This window comes from Prionailurus viverrinus, chromosome C1, assembly GCF_022837055.1.
Source record: "Prionailurus viverrinus isolate Anna chromosome C1, UM_Priviv_1.0, whole genome shotgun sequence".
Classification (NCBI taxonomy): domain Eukaryota; kingdom Metazoa; phylum Chordata; class Mammalia; order Carnivora; family Felidae; genus Prionailurus; species Prionailurus viverrinus.
In genome coordinates, this window is record NC_062568.1 from 85,274,837 (window position 1) to 85,302,408 (window position 27,572).

A 27,572-nucleotide genomic window follows, 5' to 3' on the forward strand; every position below is an offset into this window, starting at 1 on the left:
TTTTTTTTAATTTTTTTTTCAACGTTTATTTATTTCTGGGACAGAGAGAGACAGAGCATGAACGGGGGAGGGGCAGAGAGAGAGGGAGACACAGAATCAGAAACAGGCTCCAGGCTCTGAGCCATCAGCCCAGAGCCCGACGCGGGGCTCGAACTCACGGACCGCGAGATCGTGACCTGGCTGAAGTCGGACGCTCAACCGACTGCGCCACCCAGGCGCCCCATAAATCCCCTTGATTTAAATCCACATACACTTCAGTGATGGTTCAGCTTGGTTAGTCATGCAAATTAAAGTGTTACTGAAGCTGAGCTCTTTCAAAAGAGATGTGTTCTGGAAAAGAATAAATGGTCAATATCCAGGGCAACTCTTGTATTCAGCCAGAAAATAAATGGTGTCCCTTCAGAATTTGATACTGATACTGATGGATTGATCTAGTATTTCTTAGAAGCTTTCAATTTGTTAAGCATCAGACAAAATTTTCAAAAGCAGCCACCTGTCCCACCTGCCTCATTGTAGAAATTCATATGCAAAAAGAAAAAGAACAGATAGCTAAGGAAAGCCATCTTGCACGTGCATGCAAACACACACAAACCTATTTTTTCCTAATGAATTTTGCTTGGAAACCAAACAGAGGGCAAAGCGTGCAAAAAGTTTTAAAAATATTTTCTTTGGTGAAATAAATCAATATGTAAGGGGGAAGTAGGAAATTGGAAAGCTTCATATTTAAATTCAGGAGATTCTGAATTAGCTTACATGAATTTTTCTCTGAATGTCTAGTTAATTTTTTTTATTTTTTTTTTTAATTTGAGAGAGAGAGGGAGTTAAGAGAGAGAGAGACAGCAAGCAGGACAGGGGGCAGAGGCAAAGAGAGATAGAATCTCAAGCAGGCTTCAGGCTTAGCATGTAGTCTGAAGTGGGACTCCATCCCACAACCCTGGGATCATGACCTGAACTGAAATCAAGAGTTGGACATTGAACTGTCTGAGCCAACTAGGCACCCCTCTGGTTAAGTTTTTGCATTGTCTCTAGATGATTTTAATGTATTTCTTGTTAATTGCATGCATAAAAACCAACATAAATTTATTTAAGCTTGAGACAGTATCTTGAAATTTCTTTCTGTGTTTGACTCTTGAAAACTTTTACAATGCCAGAAAATTTATTAAAACAAATTAATTATGGTTTAATTATTATTTAAACAATAATTATTATTTAAACTAGTTAAAAAATGATTTAAACTAGTCTAAAATAAAAGCTCAGGTACAATATGTCTGTAATAAGAAACAAAAACATACACTTGTTTCTGAGCTTCCCAGCAGCCAAGACGTTAAGGGAAACCTTTGAAGTTATATATTACTTTGATTTAGTTGAAGGGAACAGAATTGTTTAATATGAAAAATAGATATTTTCCATGGCCCTAAGATTTGCAAAGCTATTGTAACAAGATCTTTTGTTTACACAGGGAGCTTTGAAAATATATAAAAGCTAATGAAAATCAAAATGCTAAGTAATTTCTACTAGCTCATGACTAATAAATCATCAAAAAATATGGTTGGCCATCAAGATATATAATACATTTAATAATTTTCAATTAGGTTGTTAAATTACTAAAAGGACAAGCTAATATTTAAAACTAAGTTAAAATTAAGTTAGTAAGATAAACAAGCTCAGTTATTGCCTAATTATTAGAGATCATAAAAATAATAAAGAAAAATGGAAGGAAAATGTAAATAATGTTGAGTAAAGGTATATCTTAGAGGGTGGTAAAACTAAATACTTACATGCAAGAAGGAACTTCTAAAAGCAAGCACTACTGCAGACTCTTAGGCTAATATTTCCACCAAGATTCAAACAGAATCCTGTGATCCTAATGTAGCAGCTGCAAATTTGTATAGTCAATAGTTTATCCTGATAAGATCCTAATTCCAGACACTGAGGACTAAAGTAGCCAGGTGTCTATTCTCAGTATTGGGAGCCTGGAGGTCAGTACAGTGGGGAAACAGGAACAGTACCTCATGTGCTTCTACTGGCCCCCTCAGAAAGCTAAGCTATCAAATGACCAGACCATCTACCTCTGGAGATGCTTAATGGTAGAGACATTAAAGGGCATATTACTTGAATCAAAACTAAATGCCCAGAATAATGCTGCCTCAGACAGGAGGAAAGAGCATATACGTCTTAATTTATCAATGATATATTAGAATATGTAGAATAATTTCTTAATTGCACATTAGAATCCCATGGGGAGCTTTTGTGTAATACTGATATCTACCCCATTCAAGAACAATTTAAATCAGAATTCCTGAATGAGATGTGGATCTCAATTTTAAAGTTCCCAGTTGATTGTTATGCCTAGTAAAAATTTGGATTCACTATTATAGGCTACTATAAACATAAAGGAGTTTACTCAAGATATAATCAAACATACACTAAATGAGAATATCATATTTTTTTAATTTAGAGTTTGGATCTCTCTTACCTGATTCAGAGTTTCTGAATGAATTTGCATAGCATTTATCAAAATCTTGGTGTCCACAGTGCCCAGCACGTTTCCCCCCCAAATGTAGGACTTTATCAATGATAGCAGGTGGTATGCAGAAACAGCACCAATTTAAAGTTAATACATTAGTGTGAAAAGTCATTATCTTCTTAATTCTGTTTTAAATTTCTGATTGACTTAGGAAGCAAGGTGAATTGTGTTGCTATTATATATTTAACACCCCTGTGACACTTACTCTATTACTGAGTTGGAGGGTGGGGGGCAGGGAAGAGAGAACTCAGACTACAGTTTGGTGGGTAATAGCATCTAATTATAACTTGATAGTATTGTTTCCATTTCTTTGTGGACATTTTTAGAGTTGCATTCTGTTTCTTCTAACTGATAGTGGATTTCCGTTATGGTAATGTGTCAATTAAAAGAACAATTTAAAACAAATGATAATAGAAGTTGTATTCAGATAAGGACAAAAAATATGTGAAAACATTTATCTCATTCAGATTTAATTAAAAAAAAAAGAGCCTCAGAAGAGAGTTTATATTCTAGTTCTTTACTAGGTATGAAATCCCAGGAAGTAGTAGTGAGGGAAGAAGTGAATGGTCTGAAAAGGAGAAAGGGCATATAGGAAGAGGTGTGCTATAGAGCTGACAACTTCTTGGGATCAGGTGCAATGGATTTCATCATCTCTTGAAACTGTCTTCAGAGAAGCCAGATAAACTCTCACACTTCAGGAGTTTCCATTGGCGAGTAGTGTAGTGGGAAGGAGACAAATATTTCTTCTGGTCCTTTCCTCTTGTTTGGAGATTTGACCCATGGGCCATTAATTTCCTACCACCTGAGGAATGGTCAGAGGCTCCAGGCACAGGCATGAAGTGAGAGCACTATGCTTACATGAAGTTGTTAATAACATTGATTATAAAAAAAGAAAAGAAAAGAGAAAAAAGAAAAGTGGCGATAAGTCTTAAAGCCAATGTGGCTGAAAGGATATGAATTGTTACATAAGGTGTGCTTTTTGTTTTAATACAAAATTAAAATGTATATATTTAAGGTGTACATTGTAGTGTTTTAATAAACATATACATTGTTCAGCGATTGCTACAATCAAGCTAACTAACATATTTATTACCTCACATAGTTACCAATTATTTGTGTGTGAATAACATTTAACATCTATTCTCTTGGCAAATTTCAATTATGCAATACACTATTGTTGACTATAGGCACAATGTTATAGAAAAGGTCTCTAGAACTTATTATTTATTTATTTATTTATTTACTTATTTAAAAATCAAGTTAGTTAACATGCAGTGTAGCATTGGTTTCAGGAGTAGAATGTAGTGATTCATCATTTACATACAACACCCAGTGCTCTTCCCAAGTGCATAAGGCGTCTTACACAACAGAAGTCAGGTAACTAAAGACTGGAAAGTATTTCAGTAATAAAGTCTGATCATTCAGGACCAGGGATAGTGCCATTGGCTTTATTCTGACCCTCCAAAAACTTACAAATTTTTGTAACAATACTCGTGTATTTGAGCTGCTCAAAACCATCAAATATTTTTTTAATAACAGCTGCCATTTAGTGGGTATCTAACTCTTTTAGTCTGTGTTTGACATAATTATCACCAAAGCAACTTTTTTTCAGTTTTACCAAGCGAGGCACTGAAAGTTAGCTAACTTGAGGTCAGTAATCAAATCAAAATCATAAGACACAAAGGACTGATTCACTTGCTATGTGTCATTTTACAATCCATGATCTTTTCAAAACTGTCCTTGTATATTTGCTACCTTTTCCCCAAGCAGTTTTGTCTTAGGAAAGCATTATCATTTTTTGGTGTGTTTTAAATGTTTCGATCTTGTTCTTAGGCCCAAAGATACATTACACAGACCTAATGATTGGGAGAATTTGTTACTTAACAAACCAGTGCTTCTGAAATTCTCATGTGCATTCAGATCAACCAGAGATGTTATTAAAATGCAAATTTTGACTTAGTAGGTCTTGTTCAGAGACAGAGACTTTATATTCCTAAGATGTTTCCATACTTTTAGTAGCAAGGGTATAATTGTTATTAACCACAAACTACTTTGATGATTTATAGATATCTGTAATATATAATACAAATATTGAAGCAGTTCTCAAGCATTATGTGACAAAGCTACTCACAATATGTTAAATGTTTTTTTAAACCTTGGACCTAGAAGGGGAAATAGTGTATGGGGCTGGGGCAAGGTAAGTTGTGGTAACAAAGAAACAGAGAATGGGGCTTGAGTGCAAATGCCCCTGGTATTATAAAATAGGTCCAGCTTTATGATGAGACAGATTTAATGAATTAATTAATTTTTATCTAGCTCAATAAATGTTTCTTGAATGAAAGGAAGACTTAATTATCAACAATTGCCATAGAAAAATCACAGGAAACTAATAATGTTGCCTTGGTTTAAATGTTGAAAGTTGTTTGGAAAATTATGCAAAAGAAGTTTTCAGTTTCAACCTTAGGTCCCCCCACTCTGTCTTCTTATATCAAACTTAAATAGAGGAAGTAAATAAAAGCAATGATGCAACGTTCATGTCTGTAACTCAGTTCCTGGAGGCCTCACCCTGCTGATATACTGCTGTAATAAATTACACAACTAGTGTGCTTCTTTTGATTTATTGCAACAATAGATCATGAGTGTGATGACTGACATAAACATGTGTCCCACAGACAGCTGGGCTTCACAGTATTTTATTTCTCTTTACACATTTTCAATTGCTTAGTTTGGAAAATAAGAAAGAAAACAAATTGACAAATGCTGGAAGGTATTTCTGAAACAGCCCTCCCCATAGACTCCTGAAGTAATAGTTTTTAAATTGAGAAATCCCAGTGTTCTTGCCTTCATTCCCTCCCAAAGGACTATTTTATGAAGAAAAAAGAAAAAAAATAACTCATATGAATTAACATTTTATAAATTCAAATTGTAAGGGTTTTTTTGACTATGTAAATACATAATGACAGTCTTAATCTGTATTTCCTCATTCGTTCTCTGAGCCATTATAAGCTATCATGAAATTGAAATTATAGACATTTAATATCAAAGTAATTACCTAATAGGCTGTTATACCGCTACTTTAAAAGGAAAGAGTTGTTCTGTCATGAGTCCAATCATTTTTTTCTAATTTAGAATAAAGTGTAAATTACCCCTTTTTTTTCATGGTTTAAACTACTTTATCTTGGCTGCTGAGAACATTTCTCCAGTTGGGCACACAAGGCCTCACAATAATATGTGGTCATCTATTTTCTCTGTTCTTTGTATTTATATAGAGAGCTATGTGAAATGCATATTATTTGACTGCAAGAATTTTTTGACCCTCATCAACATTTAATATTACCAGACGTGTGTGTGTGTGTGTGTGTGTGTGTGTGTGTGTGTGTGTGTGTATAAATATAATAAGACACTGGGTCAAGTTCTTTATTGATACAACCAGATAGCCAGAGTAGTAGTTAAGAATTGGTCTTCCACATCTATACCTGCAGCAAAACAATGAGAACCAATGGAATCTTTCACTGTGGTGGCAAGTTATATCCCATAGACAGGAATAGAAAAGAATGGATTTTTTTTCATTTATATATAGAAGAGAGAGAACGACCATCTTTCCCTCCCAAAAGGAGAGAGGATAAACATTTTTTTCTCTCTTTTAAGACTGGTCCTGGCCTTTCATCCTAACTTTTTGGAGTATAAATATATCTTTCAAAGGCCAGATAAAACCTGAGTGCCACAGGTTTTTAAGGCCCAGAAATTTATTTAAATTTGGGGATCCATCATTTTTGACATTTTGATAGTGGTCATCTTTTTTGTACCTTGTGCCTTAACATAGGGACTTGGCTGAGCTGTCACTTGACCCTCTTAGGTAAATTGTATTATCCTTTCAGATCAGAGAAACTAGCTAGAAAGTGGCTATTAATCTAATTTGCATGGCATGTGAAGTACAATATTTCTGGGAAAAGGAAAGCAAATTTTCTCCATATTTATATTGCATACATTTCTGTGTTTCTGGAGGCTAAGGCTTTTTAGCCTTTGCCACTTTAAGGCTAAGTGCTCAGAAGCACTGAGAAATCCAAGGAAGTTTTACTTTCCCAAAAAGGCATAGTATGCAATTTTCTTATTCACCTTAAAGAATTTGAGATCCTCCTTCTCCTTCCCTCCCTACGCACTTTCTTCTTTTCTTTGTCTCCTTTCTGCCATGAAACTTCTTTTATCTCCCTTCTCTTGCCAAAGCACAGCAGTAAACAAAACAGACAAAAAAACCTCATGTGAGATTATATCTAGTAGGAAGACAGACACTAACAAAGATAAATAAATATATGGTAAGTTAGGCAGTGATACTTACACAAAAATCATCTTGGGAAAAAGAGATTGATATTTTTGAGAGAGTGACCAGAAAGTCTTCATTGAAAGAATGATGAAAGTAAATACCTGAAGCAAATGAGAGAGCTAGGTAGCCAGGTGGGTATATGGTGGAAATGTGTCCCGGGGAAGAGAGAATTGCTAATATGAAGGCCTGGAGGAGGGATCACAACTGGTGTGTAAGAGAAGGCCTGGGAGGCTGAAGGGGGAGTTGAGAGGAAAGCAGTACAAACTTCATTTTCTTATTCAATACTCATTTCCCTTGTCAGTCTCACAGACTACCTTGGATACCATGTGGAGTGATCAGCACCAATATATTAGATTTGGTTAAACTCTTCTGCCCTCACCTAAAGGGTTGTGTCTTTGTAAATGAGAATAAAGGTGAAGAAAAACCAAAGATGTTGGCTTTTTCTAGATTAAGCTTCCTTAGAAAAAAGAAACACTGAAACCGTGTAATTGAGATCTGTCACCTTGTGTTTTCCTCCATAACAATTTAGTACCTGAAACTTGTTAATTTTTTTTTTTACTGATCAAAATTATGATATTCAATGGTGATTTTCAAAGACCAAGTAAGAGGTTAGGCATATTCATCACCATGAAAATTTGATTTTGCAATGACTCTCCAGTTTTTATTTATTATAAAGTTTAGTTATTGTTTTTCTTATTGATGATGACATTTTTTCAAGGTTAAATTTTTAAAAATCAATTATTTTGAGTGAGAGTATAGGGAAAGGTCAAAATATCTTTATAAAAACAGTTAAGTCATTTATTTTTATATTAAGATTTTAAAAATTGATGCAATTATATTCAACTGTATATTTTTTTTCCTGCTAATACATATGACAAAAAAAGGAAAGCTAAGAAGTGATTTGGACAAATTCTTTAAAATAAGGAATTAAATGAATCAAGTAAATGACTTAGAAAATCCTGAAGTCTATATTGGACATGGTTATTTAATACAAATGAAAGTTTGTCAACACAGAAATGCTATAAAAATATGACATTACTAGGCTCATTACCTTGAGAGATAGTACTGGAAATGTAAACTAATTTAAAAAGTTTGACAAATGGATCAATGCCAAAAGCTTCTACTCTTATAGTGTTGTACTCTGCTCTGTTTTCAAAATTGACACCTCAATAAACCTCTGCATTTTTCAGTGGCAAATCTCTATTGATCATAGGCTAAGTGGGAGGAAACATGGAAATGAACTTGTGTGGCAATGATTTTATTTGTATGTGACATCTTTTGTCAATTCACTACTAATTGCACTAGTATATGGTTCAGAACAGCAAACTCTTACACTGAAGGAGAAAAACACAGTATGTTTAATTCAAGGAAAGAAAATATTCTAAGTTAATACATTGAGGAGAATATATGGACTAGATGAAGCAAATAAAAATTAATAGAAATCTGTAAGAAAGGAGAATGAGGCTTCAATGTGTTTATTTTTGAAAACAAAACAATGAGATGAGTAAATAATGTCATTGAATCAACTATTAGAGTAAATGAGTAAAACTGAGCTGGGCTAAACCACTGTCAGTTTCGCCCCCCTGCCCCCATGCCCCCCACCCCGCCCAGGTATAGACCACTTTTAGGGTAATAATATTATAATGAGGAAAAGCCACAGACAATTGAACTAAACAATAATTAGGGATGGTGTGATAATTCTTTCTTGGAGAATTTTTGGAGAGGAAGTATGAAGAGCTTATTTAGGTGTGTGCAAGTTGAGCTGACCTTAGAATATAAATGGTTGAAAAAAAGAAATGTCCAAACATGTGACCTCAAGAATGATTAGATTCTGACAGTCTTGTACCTTTTGGTGGCATGCTTACATTTTATGACTTTTTGCTCATACAAGTCTGAGTAACCACTGTCTGGAAATGGAATACTTCCTTCTTCTGATAACATTGCTTTGGGTTGGCTTACATTACTAGTAGTTGTATTAGCTGGTTTCATTATTCCTTTCTCTAACTAATGTCTGTACAAAGAAAGCAAGGGAGTAGGAAAGAAAGGCTCTGGAATCAAAATGTAAAAATTCCAGTGAAATTGTTTTGGGGAGCAAATATATATAGTTAGGCTTTGTGCCCCAAGCATCTGAGCAAGCGCTATTAGTACAGATGTTCTAGTTACCACAAATATGGACCCAGTGGCTTTTAAATCCTGGGTTATAACATGGTAGCAGTATTTCCCTGGGTTATCTGCAGCATCAGAAGTAGGAAGATTTGTCAGAAGTGTACATGTACTATTAGTTTAGCAGAAAGATTGCATTTTAAAAGATCAAGAGTACCAAGATCAAGCTTTATTTATTCTTGTGATGCTCTCCTTAATGTCTCCTTCCTGCTATTCCAAACCTACTGTGTGGTTCTTTTTACTCTTTTCCCTGAGCTAAAATTCTTTTACTCTTTCCCTTCCTTTCTTTCTGAAATTCATATAGAATATTGAAATCAACCAATTATGAAATATTGGGAACTAAAAGTAAGGTACACTTGAACATGAAAAGTTATGGCATGGTTAACATAAATGCAGTTGATCTATCGCATAAATTTGCATAAATCAAAAATATAACGTAACATACACACACATTAATTTTTAAATCAGCAATGTGTATAAAAACTGCTCATGTCTGAGAGATTAGGAAGACATCATAAAGTTCATTATATGCCCATAAGGTGTTTGCATACACTAGAATAATACAGTGGAATAATACACTAGAAGCATTCTTAGAGATAATCCTGACAAGTTCACTCATTTCACAGATTTATAATTCGCTCATGGTTGTAGAGCTAGTTCTCTCCTCCTCTACTCCCCAGAAAGTATATGCAGTGAAACCCTGGTTTGTGAACATAATTTATTCCAGAAGCATGCTTGTAATCCAAAGCACTTGTATATCAAAGCGAATTTCCCTGTAAGAAATAATGGAAACGCAAATGATTTGTTCCACAACACAAAAATACTCATGTAAAAATGATTACAATACTGTAATAGAATATAAAATAAGAAAGAAAATACAAAATATAAAGAAAAATAAACAAATTAACCTGCACTCACCTCTGAAATCCTTCATGGTTGGTGTGAGGGACACAAGACAGAGGAGGGTTATTGTGTAGGATGACTTTCACTATCACTCACGGAATCACTGCTACCTATTGGCTCAATGGCATCTTTTTCCGCATGGGAGCCATTGTATATTCTCCCATGGATATACAGTACAGTATATTAATACAATACAGTATTAATAAACTCTTGTCATATACTGTATTTTATGTAATTGGCAATAAGGCAGCAGAGGAAAGGGTCTACATCTGTAGGCAGCCTGACCTAAAATGAAGCAAAGCATTCCTAAGCTTACTTTTGTACGGAAAGCAAAGGGCTGTCCATAGGTGCTTTGAAGTGACAAAAAATACACTTGTGCCAGTTGTGGACACCTTCCACTGTTCCGAAAAATCACTGATTTCTGCCAAACACCATGGCCTGAGACCAAGGGTCTGAGTATGGGAGACAATCACCCACAATCCCACAGCGAGAGAGACAGAGACAGAGAGAGGCAGAGAGAGAGAGACAGAGAAGGAGAGAGAATAACCACTGGCTCAGTTGTGACCATGTGACCTTTGGCATCATGTACTATTAGTATTGCAAGTCATTGCTTGTTTATCAAGTTAAAATTTATTAGAAATGTTTGTTTGTCTTGTGGAACACTCACAGAACAAGTTACAATCCAAGGTTTTATTGTACTTACTATAGGACTTTTTTTTTTTTACTTCATCTTAGGTTCAGCAATGCTCTATATTATGAAACTATCCCAGGGCCATCCATAGCTAAGCATGAGGGCTAAAGAGAAAAGCCAAAGGTTAAGATACAAAGCATGACAATACTGTAATTTGCCAGAAGTATTTAGAGAAATTTCTATTTATGTACAAGCTACCACTTAATCATTTTGTATGGATGCTGAATATTTCCTTTTTTATTATATATCCCATTTAAAACCTCAAAAGGTATTCGTTGAGAAATATTGCTTATTTAATGACTTTTTTCCAATGACATAACAATTGGTGTTAACATTTGGGTGATATTAAAGCCAACAGTTAGTTATCCAAACCCAGTTAAAAGGAGAAAGTTTTATTATCTGATATGAATGCCAGGAGGTGATTTATATACTGAATAGTTCAGAGCATGTCCTTGAACAATTGTAGCTGCTTATTTTTTGTCATCTTTCTGGCAGCTGCCAAATTGTAATGCTTAATGATTCAACTTAAATTAACTAAAATGAATCCTTGTGGAAAAACATAATACCTGTCTGGTACAAGGGGTCTTATTATATTGCCTTCATTTACACAGAAATTATTCATAATTCATTGACACCCTCTCATTACTAAGTTATGGGTATTTTTTTTTCTGAGCAAATGGAAAAATATATAACTTTGTGCAGGTGTTCATGCTATTTATGTCATATCGGGTAGAGTGGTCAAAATGCTGCTCCTAGTTCATGGAGATAGCTAAATAAAGTTTATAACTAACCAACATGCAGAAGCACTTTGAGGATATATATTAGCGTAGCCTCTTCAAATAGTGTTTCTGCAAACATTTATCTTTAATATGAATATTATTAAATACCTTGAAATGCATGGTAAATGACACTATACCAAAAAAAAGACTCTTGGCAATGGAAAATTAAAGCAGAGCATGGCATTTTATAGAATATTTGCATGTTATAGATTTTTTAAATCCATAATTAGATCAACTATAGGAAAGTAGATGCAAAATGTCAGAGTTTGAAATGTAGATAAATGCATATTAACATGGAGGAGAGTAAAGCATTGAATTTTTAATTAACTGCAAAAATGGAAATCATTCCCTTTATTCCCACATTTTTATTCTTTTCTATTATGAAAGATCTCATTTATAGGCCATAAGAGGAATTAGTAGCAAAGCTATTTAAAATGTGCAGCTTAATTAATTATTTTTACTCTAATCTGTCCTTGAGCAAAATACTTCCAAGTGGGAGAATTTGTTACCCTGAAAGCCTTTGGGTTGGAATGCCTACTTGAAAAATCACAAGAGTGAGAACTAGTCAATTGGGTAATCATTTTAATTGCCAAAACTGGTCATGAAGAAGGCCTTCCAACTGAACACTGACTTAGAAGTAATTGATTTAGTGGTTTCATGTAGCTTATGTTGTCTTTTATTTTTTTAAGACAACTTTACCAGGATTGGGAGACCGACCTCTCATTTTCTACCCTTTCTTCCATGGAGTGACCTTCATCAAATCTAAAGTGTCCAATCTGGAAGAGAACAAGAACTTAGTAGAGTCTATAATTTTTATTTAGATATTTAAACAGATATGACTCAAGGATAATTTCCTTCAACTTAAAAATTTTGAGATTGAGTGCTTGTTTGTTGATATTGTTTTACAAGTGTTTAAAGGGATTGAAAACCTTAAATTCTCTGATCTCATGCAAAATACTCTCTACCATGTTGAGTTATAAACAATGAGAAATAATTGCCTTAGTGAAGACATTAAGACTGATCTCTCTTTTTTTTTAACTTAAATTTTCTAATTTACTAGTTTGTTTTTTTTTTAAAGTGTACAGAAGTTCAGGGCACCTGGGTGGCTCAGTCAGTTAAGTATCCAACTCTTGGTTTCATCTCAGGACATGATCTCACAGTTTCTTGAGGTCAAGCCCCACATCTGGCTCTGTGCTTGCAGTGTGGAGCCTGCTTGGGATTCTCTGTCTCCCTCTCTCTCTCTTCCTCCCCCACTCATGCTGTCTATCAGAATAAATAAACTGAAAAAAATTAAAAAGTAAATAAATAAAGTGCAGTTCATGTGCAAATTTAATTCCTTTGAAGGTAAATATACAGTGTCATAATTAAAGCAAAAAGACAACGTAAATGATTAAATGTTTTCCAAATAGTGACGCATCTGGTAATTTGTTACTATTTCATCTTATTTTGAGAATCTTATTATTTTTTAATCCCCCTTCACCTCTTTCACCCATCCTCCCATCTACCTCCCCGCTCTAGGAATCTTTTGCTAGTTCACTCTTATTAGGGGTCTATTTTTTGGTTTGTCTCTTTTTTTCCCTTTGTTCATTTGCTTTTTTTCTTAAATTCCACCTATAAGTGAAATCATATGCTATTTGTCTTTGACTGACTTATTTCACTTAGCATTATACCCTACAAGTCCATCTATGTTGTTGCAAATGGCGAGATGTCATTATTTTTTGATGGTGGAGTAATATTCAATTGTATATGTTTACCACATCTTTATTCATACATCTTTCGATAGACACTCAAGTTGTTTCCATACAGTGGCTATTGTAAATATTGCTGCAGTAAATATAGGTTCGCATGTATCTTTTTGAAATAATATTTTTGTTTTATTTGAGTAAATACCCAGTAGTTGAATTATTGGATCATATGGTCGTGCTATTTTTAATTTTTTGAGGAGCCTTCAATACTGTTGTCTGCAGTGGCTACACCAATTTGCATTCCCACCAACAGTGCACAATGGTTCCTTTTTCTTGTTTAATTATTGATAAAAATGTACATGTTGTCCAAGTGTAAAAGAAATCATTAGCTTCGCTAAGAAGACAGAAAAAGATTCTTGAATTTTCATTTTCAAGTATTTTATTATTATATGATTTAAATTATGCTATGGGTCATAGTATAGTCCTTAAAAAGTCAAGAAAAAATGATATATAAGACTCTTACGTGATATATTAATTGTATCCTTAAATATTCATATAAAATCATGATTAAATATGTATTTATAGATAGATAGATAGATAGATAGATAGATAGATAGATAGATAGATGATATAGCATGTACATAATAATTAGAAGGAAATGTGATACATTTGCCATATTTTTGTTTACTGTTATCTCACTTAGAAGCTGGCATGGAAAAAGTTTTCCTCTTGGTGCCTTAGTTTTTCCTCTCAAAAATGAAGCACAAAAAATCTAGAGGAATACTATCTTATACTGCAGATAAAGTACATTAATGTTTCTTGAAAGGTACACTTTTAAAAACATATGATTATGTCTTTCAGGATAGCAGTGTTTCTGGAACATTTCCTACAACTGGTTTTAAGTTAGGCCGAAAAGCTCAAATTTTGATCTCTCTTACACTACCACCCAAGTTTTATTTGAAATACCTCTGATCTTAGACAATTAAAGGGGGAGGGGTATCTCTGAGTCCATTTGACTTGCTTTCTTCTTATTTTTAATGAAAGAATATGCATGGCAGGACCCCTGGGTGACTTAGTTGGTTAAGTGCCTGACTCTTGTTTTCCGTTCAGGTCATGATCTCACTATTTGTGAGTTCCAGCCCTATGTAGTCAGTGTAGAACCTGCTTGGGAACCTCTGTCTCCCTCTCTCTCTGCCCCTCCCATGTTTGTGCTCACATGTTGTCTCTGTCTCACTAAAATAAGTAAATAAAATAAAAATAATAATATACATGGCAAGAAATACTTGATATTAATGCTTATATTTATGTTTCCATCTTAAAAAATAATAATGTTTAATTGGGAAAGAGCCATTGATAAGTAGAATAAAAAATTTCAATTTTTATGCTGTAGAAGTTAAGTATTTTGGAGATTAGCAAGATCTCAGTGAATATAAAGTAGTTTCCATGACTTTTTTTCTCCTAGCATGGAATATAAATTATTTCACTGAATACATGAATATCCATATTTTAATGGTTTCTTTTTGAATATTATACACAACAGTATTGAAAATGAACTTGATAAATGTGTATTGAAAATTTCTCTTATACTATTTGCAAATAGCATTTATATGATTTACTTGATTAAAATGGTATTAAATTCTAATTAAAAAAAAAAACATCTCTTACCAGTCTAGGGTGTTGTCTGTGGAAGACAATATATATTGCTGAAGTACATTGCCAAAGAATTATTCATTTGCTCCCAGATTACAAAGAAAGTTTGGAGGAAGACTGAATGGTTAGGGTTCATTACATATTGATGAAATAGAAAATCTTAATTCATAAGGACTGATGGATATGAGAAGTTCATGTTGTAATACAAAACTGGGTTCATCATTCTAAGCTCCTATCACCCAAGTATAATCATGCTTTAAAATTGCTTATTTTGGGGGCGCTGGGGTGGCTCAGTTGGTTAAGCATCTGACTTCGACTCAGGTCATGATCTCATAGTCTGTGGGTTCAAGCCCCACGTCGGGTTCTGTGCTGACAGCTTGGAGCCTGGAGTCTGCTTCAGATTCTGTGTATCCCCCCCCTTCCCCTCCCCCACTTGCACTCTGTGTCTCTCTCAAAAATAAATTAAAAAAATAAATAAATAAATAAAATTGCTTATTTTTCGCCACTCTGGAAAACAGTATGGAGGTTCCTCAAAAAGTTAAAAATGGAACTACCTTACCCCCTGCCCCAGCAATTGCACTACTAGGTATTTACCTAAAGGATACAAAAATACTGATCAGAGGCACATACGCACCCTGCTGTTTATAGCAGCACTATCAACAATAGCCACACTGTGGAAAGAGCCCAAATGTCCATCCATCGATGAATGGGTAAAGAAGATGTGGTACACATATAGAATGGTATATTACTCAGCCATCAAAAATAATGAAATCTTGCCTTTTGCAATAATGTGGATGAAGCTAAAGTGTATTATGCTAAGTGAAGTAAGTCAGTCAGAGTAAGACAAATACTGTATGATCTCACTTATATATGGAATTTAAGAAACAAAACTGATAAACATAGGGGTAGGGGAAAAAAAAGAGAGGGAAGCAAACCAAAAGAAACTCTTAACTATAGAGAACAAACAGGGTTGCTGGAGGGGAGGTGGGCAGGAGATAGGCTAAATGGGTGATGAGTGTTAAGGAAGGGACTTGTGATGAGCACTGGGTGTGATACGTGATGGATCACTAAAATCTATTCTTGAAACCAATATTACACTATATGTTAACCAGAATTTAAATAAAAAATTGAAACAAAAATAAAGTAAAATATCTTATTTTGTCAATAAAATTCTTCTTCAATGAATATAGGATGAGTTAGCTCTGTATTACTGATTGACAAATTATGGAATCAACATCCAAAACAGCTATCTCTCTACTGGTTCCTATCTGCCCCTCTTTCCTCAGAAGGTTTATACTCTTGTAAGTAGTAAAGAGAGTGTTATTACTGCATCAGAAAAAAAAAATAGACCATAGGGTTTTGATTGTCCAAGTCTATCCATTAATCTTTCTCCTGGATACCTTTTGATAAATTGTGGATGAGGAAAGTGCTTCATCATTTAAAATACATTTTCCCTGAATTCAGCTATGGCAAGTGGTTATAATAGCTTTAAATTTTTCTGAATTTTTGTTTTGGACATAATTCCAGACACACCCAACAAAGAAAACAATATTCTTAATATTAAAACATGATTGAAATGCCGGAATAATGAGTAAACTTTCTCAGGAAATCTTTTTGGCAAAAGCATTCCATTTTCTGAGTAACATCCTGTTCTGTAGGTTTAGATCAGTAAAGTGGCACTGGTAGCCCCGAAGGTGGTTGCAACATTAAGAAGATACTAACCCGTTCCCAGGGTTGAGGTACATAATGGTGAACTGTAGGAACAGTGCTGCTCTTCAGATTTGTCTTTCCTTCAAACATATTTCAACAAGCAATTTTTAAAAATTGTTGTGACAGATAAAAGGCAAATGTGTTTACAAAGCTTGATGTTTTTAAGCAATAGCTGAATAAAATAGAAAATAGCAAGTTTTATTTCATTGACTCCTTTAGTGTTAACAGTGTCTAAGATGGCTCCACCTATTCTTTTAATAATCTTTGGAGTCTTTATAAATCTAGATCTAGTATCTTTAGCTTGCTAGTATTCTCTCTCTCTCTCTCTTCCTATGTGTGTACGACAATAGAACATTTAGGGAGTCATGGATTGGATATAGGAAACTTTGTTTTCTAAACTTAGTTCTGCAACTTACTTGGTACACTTTGAACCTTATTTCCTGGTATTAAAAGTATATATCATCTTATATCATGGGTAGTTATGATAAAGACAGCTAATTTAAGTTCCTTCTCTTACATTTAACATATTTATTTTTTAATAAATATTATCAAAAGGCCACAAAAATGAAATAGTGTAATATACTTCATGTACCAGTCACCCAATTTCAATAATTCTTAATATATGGTAAGTTTTGTTTCTTAAATACCCCCTCATATTTCTAGTGTATGGATGATTTTGAAGCATACCTTAGACACTGAAACATTGTATCTGTAAGTATTTTAGTATGTAACTGCAAATGATAGGGATTTTTTTCTAATATGTAGTTTTCATAATCAAAATACTTTTATTGTATCTTAGAATAGTACTTCCTAATTCATCAAATAATCCAGTAGGAATGTTTGAAATTGTCTTTTGAAAAAATCAATTGAGTGTGAATCATAATTTATGTAAGATAAATTCACTGAATTTAAGTATACAATTTGGTGACTTTTGAAAAAGGTATAATATTGTATAACCACCACTATAATCAAGATACATAGTACATTTCTATCATTTCACAATATTTCCTCATATGCTTTTATTTTCTGGGTCATATGATAGGTGCACATTTAATTAAAAAAAAAAAACGAAAAACTGTTAAAGGGGCACCTGGGTGGTGCAGTCAGTTGAGCTTCTGACTCTTGATCCCGGCTCAGGTCATGGTCTCGCCATTCTTAAGATGGAGCCTGCATTGGCCTCTGCACTGATGGTTCAGAACCTGATTGAGATTTTGTCCCTCCTTCTCTCTGACTCTCCCCCACTTGTGATTCTCTTTCTCTCTCAAAATAAACACACTGAACCAAACAAAAAACTGGTAAAGAGTTTTCCAAAGTGACTATACAATTTAACTGTCCCACCAAGAGTATGCGAGAGTTCCAGTTCATCATCCAGAATCCGCACATTCTCATCGACACTGGTGTGTATATTTGTATCTCATTGTGGCTTTAATTTGTGTTTTCTTATGCTAGGAATGTTGAGCATGTTTTCATGTGGCTACTGGCCACTTGTCTATTTTCCTTGTTAAAATAGCTGTTAACATCCGTGGTTGATCTTTATTTAAATTTTTTTTTGACTTCTAATGATAGAGTCCTAATGGTTTTTTATTTACCTTGATTCTAAGTACTTTGCCTGTTAAATATGCATATGCATATTTATGATAAATGCATATTTATCTCCTGCTCTCTGGTTTGCCTTTTATTTATTTATTTATTTATTTATTTATTTATTTATTTATTTATTTTTGTTGATGTATCTGAAGGAAAAACATGTTTTAATTTTGATAAATTTGAATTTATCAGTTATTTCTTTTATGGTTCATGTGATTTGCATTTATCTCAAAAATTTTTGCCTAATTCAAGGTAAAGATTTTATTCTATTTCCTTCCAGAAGTTTGATAATTTTAGAGGGAAACAATTCAGGCTTTCACCTGAAAGTAATATGTTAGTTTTAGGGTGTTCATTGATATCCTTTATCAACCTGAGGAAATTTCCTTCAATTTCTAATTTGATAATTGTTCTATCAAGAAGCGGTTTTGATTTTCATCAAATGCTTTTTCTATATTTATTGACATGACATATGTTTTTTTCTGCTCTACTTTGTTAATACATATAGTGAAAACTCCTGTAAGGAAGACCTTTTCCTTGTCTTCCTTCCATGTTATTCTTTATCTTTTATTTTTTTAATTATTTATCTCCTTATGGAATCACAGAGATTAATTTTATTCTATGAATTATAATCTGTTACCATTAATATTTGTTGCTCAAATTGCCCCATATATGGCCATTGAGAAGCCTTCCAAGTGTCATCCTGCATCCTCTTGACATACTTCATCATTTTTTGAACAAGTCTTTATTTTCCGCCTCTCAAGATATTTCACAATCACACGTTTCCTGTCCCAGAGTATGTAATATTTTGTGTTGCTTTTATAATTTGCATTTAATTTAATTTTAATTTCCAACTTTTTTATTACTAGTATATACAAATAAAGTTATTCTTTCTGTTCTCTGTACTTACTCAACTAACGTATTCTAGGAAATTTTTTGTGGATTCTTAAGGATATTCTATGTATATGAGCCTTTCATTGCATCTCAGTTTGAACTAAAATCCAAGTAAATTCCATACATTAAAAACTACTGATATGTCTCTTACATCTCTTCAACATAGAGTCCCCTCTACCTTTGTTATTTGGAATTTGTTATTTGCAATTTTTTCTATTTAAAAAAAAGCAGTTAATATGACTTGTGGAGTTTCAGTCTAGATTTGCATATTGCATACTATGGCATTGTTTAACGTATTCAATTGTCTTTCTTGCTTTCTTTCATCATTTATCATGATATAGATATAGATATTGATATAAATGACTATTACATGTGCTCTTATGTACTTTTATAAAAAATAAAGTGTATTATTTTGATGTTGTACAATTTTTAAGAGCAGATACTGTGTTTTTCTCTTTTTTTTTTTTTTTTTTTTTTTTTTTTTAGTAGTAGCATAGTTACCTCTGTGCTGTCAGTCATACTTAAGGCCATTGTTTCTAGAGTCTGGAATCAAATCACATCTCCACTACTTCTTCCTCTTCCTCCTCTTCTTCTTTTTTAAACAGATTTACAGAAAGATAATTTCATACCATACAGTTAACCCATTAAATTAAATATACAATAGAATGCTTTTACTATATTCACAGAGTTGTGCAACTATTATGACAATCAATTTTAGAACATTTCATCATACTAGAGAGAAACCTTATAGCCCTCAGCCATCAGTCCTCCACCCCCCTTCCTTCCATCCTTTGACATCACATATCAGTCTACTCTGTCTACATATTTGTCTATCGTGGACATTTCATATAACCAGAATCATACAATATATATGGTCCTGTGAGTAGCTTTTTTCACTTAGCACAATGTTTTTCAAGTTCATTAATGTTATATACAGTAGAGTAGGATAAAGGAATTGGATGTGAAATGATAGAGGGAGGCAGATTGTAGTAGGGAACTCAAGATAAGTCCCTCATTTGAAAAAGTGATTTTGAGCTAATTCTTAAAAAAAAAAATAATGTTTTATTTTTTTTTTATTTTTTAGAGAAAGAGAGACAGAAGGCCAGTGAGGGAGGGGTAGAGACAGAGGGAGACACAGTATCCAAAGCATGCTCCAGGCTCTGAGCTGTCAGCACAGAGCTCAACATGGGGCTTGAGCTTGTGAACCATGAAATCATGGTCTGAGCTGAAGTCAGATGGTTAACAGACTGAGCCACCCAGGTGCCCCTGAGCTAATTCTTGAAGTGGTGAGCTAGTTGGCCGCGGGGGTATTTTGGGAAGGTCTCAAGTGTAGAGAACAGCCTGTGTAAAGAACTTATATGGTTTTGTATATTTGAGACACAATCAAGAGAGTACTGTGGCCCGAATAGAGAGAGCATGAATATAGAGAATGGTAGGTGATAATTCCAGAGTGGTAACAAGGTCAGGTCATATAAGACATTATAGACAATTTCAAGAACTTTGAAGGATCTTGAAAAAGATCAGATGTATAGATACATTCACATCTGGATGTAAAAAGGATGTTACTTTTTATTCACATTATCTTGTGTTACTGTTATTTTTTGTTTTGAGTTTTTGCTTCATTTAACAGACTTCTATTGAATTAACTGAATCTTAAATTAAGACACATTTTACTGTATGTTTCTTAATTTTAAAGATTATAGGCAATCACACGTAACAACTGTGGAAAACTTTTTGCAATGTGGAAAATAAGCAGCATTTTATAAGAATGTATTATTACTCAAGAAACTAATGACAGTGTTTACTTCAGAGGAAAAGGATGTGAGGTTGGGAGTTGGAGTTGGAAAAGAGTGTTTGCATGATTATTGCAATTGTTAAAAATAAGTTCAACACATTTTATATGTAAATTATGCTTCAGTGAAGTTGATTGAAAAGAAAACTACATGCATAGTAAGGAAGATGTGTATATGAATGTGTATATAGTCAATGCAGCCAGATCCTAGACTAGTTTTAACAGCGTTTTTATTTTTTAAAAACGTTATGACTTTTAGTTTGATGATATTTCCACATATTTATGAAAATTCAAATATGTTTTTATTAACTCATCTTGCTACCATTATATATAATTTTATAAATATTTTCACATTTACTGAAGTGACCCTGGAGTGGACTGTAGCCACATGTGTAAAATTTAATAAATATATTAATAATATATATGTTTTAATTTTATATATTATAAATAATAATATAAATAAATAAAAGTATTTATGGAAACATTTTGGATATAACCTTTGATCACAAATCTTTCATCACTTTCTCAAGGTAAAATTTAACAAATGAGATTTGATTTTTTTGTGTTGTTTTTTTTTTATTTGTTTTGGCTAGCAATCATGAGGATGTTTAGAACAGTATGTTCAAAAGAGATATAAACCCCCTCCTCCCACACACAGCAAACAAAAATCTTTGATTTCCAAAACTGTAAGTCAGTTGCAGTTATAGTCCTCAAGGTGATAGGAGTTTCAGGACAGCCAGAGTCAATATAATGTGACTTGCTTAATTACAAGCACTGCTTTTTAATTTTCCTTCAAAGTTAATAAATTGGCATAATAGCCTTTGTGACCCTTGGTAGAAATTCCCAGTTGTCATATGACCAAAAAATGAAATGGATCTCCAGGATTTTACCAAAGCAGACATTAATCTTATCTCTAAGCAGAGGTTTGATGATGTGATAATCTCCAAAATTGAAAAAGCATTAAGTTTACAAATGGAAATCTATTTTAAAAGTTTTTTTTTTAGGTTGATTCTTTATCATTTGTAACACTTTTGAAACTAGGAATACGACTCAGAGTATTTTAAAATACTACCCTTACAAACCTATCTAAGTGCTATCACATTCAATGGAAAATAATTATAGCAAATGTTTATGAAAAGCTTACTATGTAACCATGCTAAATGTTTTATGAATATTATTTAACAGTTTCTAAAATTTTATGGTACATACTAATTCCATTTTTGTTATTTTAAAGAAGAAGAAAGAGAGGCCTGGAGAAGTGAAATAACAAGTCCCAGGTTGCACAATAAGACAAGGTGTGAAAACAGTCCAAAATTTTCTGACTCCCGAGCCCAGGCTGATAATCCTAGGCTATATTTCCTTTTCTTTTTTTTTTCTTTTTTTAATTTTTTTAATGTTCATTTATGTCTGAGAGACAGACAGAGACAGAGCATGAGCTGGGGAGCGGCAGAGAGAGAGGGAGACACAGAATCCAAAACAGGTTCCAGGCTCTGAGCTGTTAGCACAGAGCCCGACGCGGGGCTTGAAACCACAAACCAAACCATGAGATCATGACCTGAGCTGAAGTCAGATGCTTAACTGACTGAGCTATCCAGGTGCCCCTATATTTTCTTTCAAATGTAGTGTTAAATTAGTTTCTGTCCTTTGTCGGTAGTTTTATTCATAAATATACACACTGGAAACACCTCTTTATGCATGCAAATAATCATCCTTTTGTACAGGACACTTTTTTAACTTCTTATAATGTAGCATCTAAAATATTATTTGATTTTTGTCAGATATTCAGTAAGTCCCAATTTGAAAAATTACAACTGGCATTTCAGTATACCTTTGACATATGAGGTTTTGATTTAATATACACTTCTTTGACTAGCTGTTCACTTTTTCTAGTAAAATATTAAAATGCCAGGAGAGTTGTATTTAGACAATGATCTAGAGAGTAACAGCACTGAAATATTTATCAAAGGCATGAATGTGATCCGGAGAAGATTATGCCTACAGTTCTTCAGTAAAACACAAATTTGGGTAATAACCATTTTACAAAGAAAAAAAATTATATCTTTGGAGATACAACCAAATAAGGTATAAAGGTGAGTTCAAAGTTCATATAAAATGTACCTTTAAAAAAAAATAAGAAGCAAAAGAAAGAAACACAAACACAAGAAGAAATGTTTTTTAATCATTCTTCTATTAACTGATTTGATAAATAAATAATCATTGGATGTTAAATATGTCCTATACTAAACACTTGAGTTACAAAAATAAAAACATACGATTGCTGATTTCAAGTATTCCAGTTCTGCCAGGGAGATGGGTAAAATATAAGCTCTTTAACCATACTCTCTGACAAGTGTTATAATGAATGTGTGTAAAAACCACGTATGAAAAGGAGGGAGACACTTTGCTTTGGGCAGCAGGGAGAGGATTCTCAAGAAAGTCATTTCTCAGTGGGTCTCACAGCAGACGTTTTTAGAAGGAATTCAAAACAGAAAGAACTTACTGAAAAATATATTTAGGTTTTTTTCCTTAAGTTTACTTTTTATTAACACAATCAGCCTATGAATCTCAAACTATCTAAATACATCCAAATTAAAAATATTGCAATCATTTATGAAGGCACGGCAGTCAAAACATGAACAACTTACTCAAATTTCATTTAGGAATGACTATAACACTTCAGGAATATCTTATTTTTCTCTGTGTGGCCTTAGGAAATATCTTATCCTTTGTCTTTCCTTAGAAAAAGAGCCAAGTTGAGTCATTGATATTTGTTATCCCAGTTTATAGATTTGGGGACTGAACTGCAAGAAACAAAATAGCGTATTTGGGGAAAACTAAGGAGTCTCAGAATAGGGTTCACTTCTACTACCGCTCTCAGTCGGATCTGGAGATTTTTCCCCCACTTTCTTCCCCTTGTTCTCTGCCACTAGCAGGCTTTCTTGTGGTCAACTGACTTTGTTGTCCTCTGGAATCTGGTTGAGGTTGGTCAATAGAGAGATCAGAAACAGTATAAAATGAAAATATTTCATTCTCTACTCTTCTTTTATGATGGTTTGCCTCTCTAACTAAAGCTGGCAACCCGTCTCACACAATAAAAGTGGTCTGTTAGATGATTGCTGTGCATGTTGTTCTTTCCAGATTTGATTGGACACTAATGACATTTTGATACTTCATATTCTTCAAACTCAAGTTAAATATAGTCATCTGTTCTTAAATTAAATATTTCTCAGTTTTGAGTTGCTGATTTACACATTGCCATTGCCTCTAAAGCTAAATCAACCACAGTTGTTTCTTTGCAACCTGTAACACTTTGTCATCCCTGACCATGGTAGGGGCCAAGTTGTCATTTCTCATAATAATCATTTACCATCCTGTCAGTGAGGCAATCACCTGAGGTGTTTGGGAAGCCTCCTGTTTCCTTGGCTTTTTAATTGTTTGGTTTAACATTTAGCATCTGGGTGTTGGAAATATGTTGTCTGGTTTATAAAACTGAATGTTTTTGTATTCTTTTATTGTTTCTAGTGCTTCCAGTAAGGCACCGGAGAAGTTTCAGGATGGAAAATCAGATGATTAGTGATTAAATTCCTGACACAAAATTTCAAGTCTAAGTGGCATTACCAATTTAATTGTCTATCTAGGAGGACACATGTGAGGTTAATATACACTGTGTCAAGAAATGCATTTTCTGAATGAACATGAATTCTTATTTTGAAACATGAGCCTATTTATAGGTTCAAAGTGAAAGTGCTTCAAAATTATGCCATAATGGTACATTACCATATAACATGGTAAAGTGCAATTTATGATGACAAAGCTTCTGCGCTGTAAATAAAGATGCTGATTAGGCTTGCAAGGTGCAGTATTTGTGAACTTTTGATAAGAATGTTTTAACACGGAGACGAGAAAGTATAATTTAGTGGATTTCACTTCTCTGTTCCACATGGAACTCTAACCAGTGAAATGAGATGTCTGGAGTCAGCTCAATTCTCAGTAGAACCTATTGTACCTTATTAAAGCAACATACATAATTATAGACTGAGTTTAAGTTGCTTTTTTCCTCTTTCTCTGTGTCAGCAGAAGTAGAGAAGTAAGCTACTAGATTCAGTCAGTGTTAAAATTCATAGAAGTTACTGTATATACCAAATAGACTTTTGGTAACAATATAGAAGAACTTTTATTGTCATAGGACTAGCTACTTGTTAGCCATCAAAAAAAAAACTAATTTTATTTTTGTCTAATTATTAAAATTTTGTTTTCATTCTTACTGATTCATCAAAGTGTGTATTTTGTTCATGCAAAATATGATACTGGATAGAAAAGGGAATCAAAGAAATTACTTTAGTTCCTAACCTGAAGGAGCCTAGATAAAATAATGCAGTACATATACATATGCTAATATTAAAGAAGAATTTCTCTAGTTACTTTAAGTAAGGCAAATTAAAAAAAAAATTAAAATCAGGTCTTAGTTGATCTTGCCCTGAATATTTGAATATCTGGATCTGAATCTATTTGGATCTGAAATGGCATCAAATCACTTAGTACATCTATGACCTAGGGTTGATTATATAACCTTTCAAGCTCCAGTCCTCATCAGTGAAATGTGGAATGAAGTGGTATTTAACTACATCAGTTGCTATGAAGATTAAAGTTAGGTTTTATATGTGCAATACATATACTTCCTGCACATTGTAAGCATTTGTGAAATGTTAGCTTTTATTGTTTACAACAGCAACAAAAAAATAGTAAAAGGACGAACTAATGAATGAGTGGATGAGTGAATAGATGAATGAATAAAAACTCTCATGAATTTTGACAAAAATAAATTAGGAAGACCTTCATTTGCAAATACTGCTCTACTCTGCATCTTCTTTACCTTTCTTAAGTAAAACATCAAAACTGTTATCATTTGTCTGGACAAATACAGCTGATCCTAATTGGTCTCTCTGCAGCTCTTTTGTTTTTATCTAATCTAATCTCTACACCAGTAATCTTTAAATAATCTATAAAACTACAAACCAAAAATGATATTAATGTGCTTCAAAACCTGTATGACATACTATAACTTTCACAACAAAACTCAGATTCACAGCCTCGATCTACCGTATACATTGCCCTTCTTGCCTCTTCATGGGATCCTGTTGTCACGTGTGAGCTGCTTAACTTTTGTTCATTTTCTCTTTCCCCTTCTGCTTGACTTCTACACCTTGTATTCCCTCTGCCCAGAGCCCTTCTTTCTCTTTTTCTCTTTTCCTGTCCTATTGACTCTTCATCATTCCCTTTCTCAGGAAAATCTTCCCAGATCGCACATTAGAGTAGCTATCATTTCACGTTCTCCTAACAAACAATCTTCCCTTCATCATTTTGCTTTTATATATATATATATAACAAATATAATATATATATTATTTTGTATATATTATATTTGTTGAAATTTAAAATAGATATAAATTTTAAAGCTTGGCTTTTCTAAAAGGAAGGGATGAATCAGTTCAGACTGCTATAACAAAATACCATAGACTGGGCGGCTTAATCCACAGGCATTTATTTCTTAGAGTTCTAGAGGCTGAGAAAGAAAATTAACATATCCATGACCTCTACAAATTTCTTCATTTCCTTTTTTAATCTCTTTCTTTCCATCCCTCCCCTGCCTCACTCTGTCCATGGGAAACACTTGTTTTGTTTTGTTTTGTTTTGTTTTGTTTTGTTTTGTTTTGTTTTTTTGTCACCATAGATTACTTTGAAATTTTTAGAGTATATGAGTGATATCTTTATTTCTGGCTGCTTTCACTCGGTATAATTATTCCGAAATCAACCCACATTGTTACATGTATCTAGTTCATCTTCTGTTTTGTTTTTTTTTTCCTCAGTAGCATTAAATGTGTTAAGGAAAACATATATCCATGACACTTGTTAAAACATCAATGAAGTTTTTTTCAGGACTGTCACACAAGATATAAGGGAGTATTGCAATGGAATTTTGTATTGGAAAGAGCAATAATTGTAATGGAAATAATTGTAATGGAAAGAGATGGTAAAAGCTTCCTGAAGGAAAACCTGGGTCCTATAGTTCTTTATGTTCCTTATATAGTTCTGAGAGCTTGATGAGTGTTCACTGGATGTCTGATGATTCTTAAAAAAGATAAATGTTTATTAGTAAACAGAATCTCATATTTTTGGCTTGGTGATTTTGTTGTATAATATTGAAAACATGCAACTGTTTATATGAACTGAATGATTAGTAAATAGAAATATACCTAAAATATTAAACAAATACATTGTAAAAGCTAAGAATGATTAAAACATTTAAAATAAACTGTTAAGAATTTTATAAAAATACATTCAGTAAAATGCATTTTTATCTGATTTTCATTGATTAAAGCTATCTACTCTTAATTTTTAAATTTTTTTTTGAAGTAAAAGTGGATGTAGTTATAGGAATGCCTATATCTTCATTTAAAAAACATATTTACATTTATTTCAGGTGATTGTCAAATCTGGGCCAGGAACTTTCCTCAGTTTGGCTGTTTATGACAATTATATCTTCTGGTCAGACTGGGGAAGAAGAGCTATTCTGCGTTCCAACAAGTATACAGGAGGAGATACAAAAATTCTTCGTTCTGATATCCCACACCAACCAATGGGAATCATAGCTGTTGCCAATGACACTAATAGCTGTAAGTTACACTAGACACTAAATGTATTTCTTAATTATATAATCTCTTGAAAAATCATCTATGTGTTCTAGTAATACTTGGTTGAATTTTGTTTTCTTAGAGTTCCTGGGACAGTGTTCAGGATTTGACCATGCAGTACAATAAAATCATCTGAAAGGTTTAAGATACCTTCTGTAGTTCTGAATTTATCACCAGAGGA

General features: G+C 33.3%; 1 protein-coding gene across 1 annotated transcript in view; it reads left to right on the top strand.

Annotated features, from left to right (window-relative positions):
• Positions 1–27,572, top strand: part of LRP1B (LDL receptor related protein 1B) — a 1,903,200-nt gene that overhangs the window by 1,555,113 nt on the left and 320,515 nt on the right. Inside the window, exon 44 of the mRNA XM_047873645.1 lies at positions 27,181–27,373. Within this exon, the coding sequence (XP_047729601.1) occupies positions 27,181–27,373 (193 nt within the window). The remainder of the gene's footprint in view (positions 1–27,180; positions 27,374–27,572) is intronic.